This window comes from Salvia splendens, chromosome 12 (assembly GCF_004379255.2).
Source record: "Salvia splendens isolate huo1 chromosome 12, SspV2, whole genome shotgun sequence".
Lineage (NCBI taxonomy): Eukaryota > Viridiplantae > Streptophyta > Magnoliopsida > Lamiales > Lamiaceae > Salvia > Salvia splendens.
In genome coordinates, this window is record NC_056043.1 from 8,912,572 (window position 1) to 8,916,448 (window position 3,877).

General features: G+C 40.5%; 1 protein-coding gene across 1 annotated transcript; it reads left to right on the forward strand.

Moving 5' to 3' along the window:
* The first annotated feature begins 973 nt into the window (after window positions 1–973).
* Window positions 974–3,668, forward strand: LOC121759263 (probable xyloglucan endotransglucosylase/hydrolase protein 28). Its single transcript, XM_042154802.1, has 4 exons — window positions 974–1,367; window positions 1,497–1,597; window positions 1,887–2,095; window positions 2,934–3,668. The coding sequence occupies exons 1-4, from the start codon at window positions 989–991 to the stop codon at window positions 3,406–3,408; spliced, it is 1,164 nt and encodes a 387-aa protein (XP_042010736.1). The 5' UTR covers window positions 974–988; the 3' UTR covers window positions 3,409–3,668.
* The last annotated feature ends 209 nt before the right edge of the window (window positions 3,669–3,877 follow it).

Below are 3,877 nucleotides of genomic sequence, written 5' to 3' on the forward strand. Positions count from 1 at the left end.
TTGTTCCTTCGCCATGAGAACTGGTGGTGGATTTATCCCTAGGCTGTTTTCCCGACCTATGGGATGGATTGGCTTCCTCCTGGTTCTCACGGGCTGGAATACGGGTATTCTGCGATCTGGTATGCATTTTTTGGGTGGAAAAAATGGATCAAAAATTCGCTTTATCACAAATTTTGTTCTCTGTTTCCCACAGACGGCGCCAGTGATGGTTCCGCGAATTTCTGATGTTGATGAATGCTGGTAGAGAATGAAAATTACGACACAAAGAACTTACGTGGTTCGATTTACTGAAGTAAATCTACGTCCACGGGAAGAAGGGAGGGCAAGATTGTATTGCTTGATCTGGGATTACAGCTTACAACACAGACTTGCTATATGATTTTATCTCTAGAGAGTTTAACCCTTTTCTATCTGATCTAAGTTCTATTTATACATTGAACTAAGGTCGTGGTTTGCAGCCCCACTAACAAGATCGTGGGTGAGCAATAACTGCTCAATAACTGCTTCGTACCACTAAATAGATCGTGGGTATAGCGGAGGTCGTGGAGGCCTTTCATGAGTCCACTAACTCCTAGTTCGGTCGAATGCTGAGACCGAACTGCTGGACTTTACCGATCAGCTCTTGCTGATCTGAGAGGAGAGCTTGACTGGTCGGCTTTTACCGAGCTGTAGGCTGAGTCCGAACTCTTTGGTCGTGCCGAACTCTTTGGTGCCGAACAGATACTCTTTCTTGGGCTCTGGGCTGATGGGCCGTCACTGTTATTGGGCTTGCCATTAGGGTTTAGTTCGTACCCCATCAGTTAACTTAGAAAAACTTGTTTTTAAATCAATTTACAATGTCGATGGGACAGCTGGGGATTTATTTTCACTTTATCTAAAATGGTAACGAGTAATTAATATTAGAATATATGACGAAATATAATAAATTCAAAATACTTAAAATTGCTTTTAATTATAAAAATAATAAAACCAAAATGAAAAATTGAGTATGTTGCAAAATAGCACAGCTCACTCTGAGCACCCAATAAAAGCACAGTCGTTTGTCCTCGTCCTCCTCGCTTTCCACTGCTCTCTCGTCACCCCGTGCCCCTCTCTCCAAATCTCTGTATATAGGCCTCTCTTTCAAGTTTCAAACAATCAACAATCGATTCGTTCAATTAAAGGCTCTGTTTTCGCCATGATTTCTCACACCAAAAATTTCTCGTTTGTCTTTTGCTCTGCCTTTCTCGTGCTATTGGTAAGTGGGTTTTCCAGAAACCTTCCAATAGTGTCCTTTGATGAAGGCTATTCGCATCTATTTGGTGAAACAAATCTCATGGTTCTCAGAGATGGAAAATCTGCTCACATCTCTTTGGACCAAAGAACAGGTGTGTGTGTGTGTGTGTGTGTGTGTGTGTGTGTGTGTGTTTTCCTAGTATATTTATGATATTGTGATTGATTTTGGGGATGAATTTTGGGTTATAGTCGTAAAGATTGGATTTTTAATGTGTGTGCAGGTGCTGGGTTTCTGTCACAAGACCTTTACCTCCATGGCTATTTCAGTGCTTCAATAAAGCTTCCTGCAGATTATACAGCTGGTGTCGTTGTAGCTTTCTATGTGAGTGGAAACTGGTGACAGTTTTTTCTTTTACTTTTTCTGTTATGAAATGGTTGATTGTCATTTTTGAACGGCAATTGGCTTTTCTGTTTTGTCAGTTTCTTGTGAATCTCAAGTCAATTGAATTTACTGTGTTTTTGCATGTTAGAAAGATTAAAGGGTTTTTTTCATGATAAATGATGTTTCAACCTCTGATTGTGACCCTCCAATAATAAGTTGATGAAATTCTTGACCAAATTTGTTTGTACTAAGTTGGATTTATTTAAACTTGGTAGAGTATTTTTTTTAGATGTCGAATGGTGACATGTTTGAGAAGAACCACGATGAGATCGATTTCGAGTTCTTGGGGAACATTAGGGGTAAAAATTGGAGAATTCAGACAAATATTTATGGAAATGGAAGCACAAGCACTGGGAGAGAGGAGAGATATGGCCTCTGGTTTGACCCCTCTGAGGATTTCCACCAGTATAGCATCCTCTGGACTCAGAATGTTATTGTGTAAGTATAAGATTCTCTGGACTCAGTATAGCATCATGTGTATGCATTTGATGGTGTATCATGGATAAGATAGAGTTTGTATGCATTGTCAATGTTGGAATAGGAGATAGAAATGTTGTTGTTTGAGCTCTGCAAAACAACTTGTGGTTTGTTTGATGCTGTGGCTGGTTTTGGATATGCATATATTGGGGTGTTTTCAGCCCTTTGAACCCTTTCTGGAGTTTCATTTGTTGCATCTCTTTCCATTTCTAATCAATTGTAGAACACATGTTTTCCTTTTGTGAGATTATATATGTTGTGTGTGGCATCCTATGCTCTTTTGATGTCTGGTTTGATCCCTTCTTATGCTTACTTTCTTGGCTGCTGATTGTGTAATAGGAGTAGTATCTAGTATCTTTGAAACGAACACAGAAGCTCGTTGGATTAGGAAAACTTCAAGTGTGTTTGTAATTGTCCCTTATTATTTACCTACCTTACCCAACTTACTCTAATATGGTGAAGTTGACCTTGGTTTAGCATAGGATCACAATGACAGCCTGTTCTTGGCTCTTTTTTCCTTTTGATCCCCTGTCGTCTTCAAAGCTTGGACGATTGTAGTTGTAATGTTATCACAATGTGTGTGAGAGGATAAGAAAAGGGAAACATATACCATCTTTTTCCTTGCTTTCCAATCTGCTGACTGTGGCAATACTTTTGCTTTGCACTTCCCCCTTTTCTTTATCTCTCACAACATTTCATAAGAATTCGATAAGTGGTCTTGCCTTTATTCTCTGGCCATGGAATCCTATAAGCCCATTCTTGATAACATTCCTCTTGTTTTCTATCGCGTATTTTGCAGATTCTACGTCGACAATGTTCCCATAAGAGAGATCAAGAGGACAGAAGCCATGGGTGGGGACTTCCCCTCTAAACCAATGTCCTTATATGCAACAATATGGGATGGGTCCAGTTGGGCCACAAATGGAGGAAAATACAGAGTCAATTACAAATACGCCCCTTACATCGCTGAGTTTTCCGACTTCATCCTCCACGGATGCGCTGTCGACCCCATCGAACTCTCCAAGTGCGACACCCTTCCGAAACTGCCCACCATGTCAAGCCAACAGCGAATGAAGATGACCGCGTTCAGGAACAAGCACATGCAATACTCGTACTGCTACGACCGTGCTCGATACAAGGTCCCTCCCTCTGAGTGCACGATCGAGCCCAAGGAGGCCGAACGCCTCCGAGGATTCGACCCCGTGACGTTCGGAGGCACCCGTCGTCCTCACAAGAGGCACCGCCGTGTTAGGCTCGAGGCATCTTCCGTTTGATCGGGTCATCAGGCACATGTCGCCGTTGATTTAGGGCTGTGGGGCTGTGAATAGAAGAATGAGAGCTCATAGAGGGAAAGGGACATATGGTAAGAGATTTATTCCTAAATGGGGCGTTGATTATGATATGATTTGGTATGTGTATATTTCATTTCATACCTTTAGTTTGCCCCATTCAGTTTTTTCCTCATTGGTATTGCTATTATATTTGTCGTTATTATATAAACATCCTTGGCTTTATTGAATTTAATTTTGATGAATTGGATTTGTGTACTTGGAAACATTTGGCTTTGGGACACCCCTTGATTGAATAATTATAAATATATAAAAATAATAGTAAAGCATATGTTTGAATGAGATGTGGTGGGGTTGTTGGGTATAGGATTCCTTTTTTTTTGTAAATTTTGATGATATCAAAGTATGTTTGTATTTATGGCATGTTTGTTTGCGATGATTATTCTAATGTTTA

What these genes read in the sequence shown, in the direction of transcription:
- LOC121759263 (XM_042154802.1), top strand. Translation starts at nt 989, where the DNA reads ATGTTGCAAAATAGCACAGCTCACTCTGAGCACCCAATAAAAGCACAG. An exon ending in CTCTTTGGACCAAAGAACAG is followed by an intron (nt 1,368 to 1,496) that starts GTGTGTGTGTGT and finishes ATGTGTGTGCAG; the next exon opens with GTGCTGGGTTTCTGTCACAA. An exon ending in GTGTCGTTGTAGCTTTCTAT is followed by an intron (nt 1,598 to 1,886) that starts GTGAGTGGAAAC and finishes TATTTTTTTTAG; the next exon opens with ATGTCGAATGGTGACATGTT.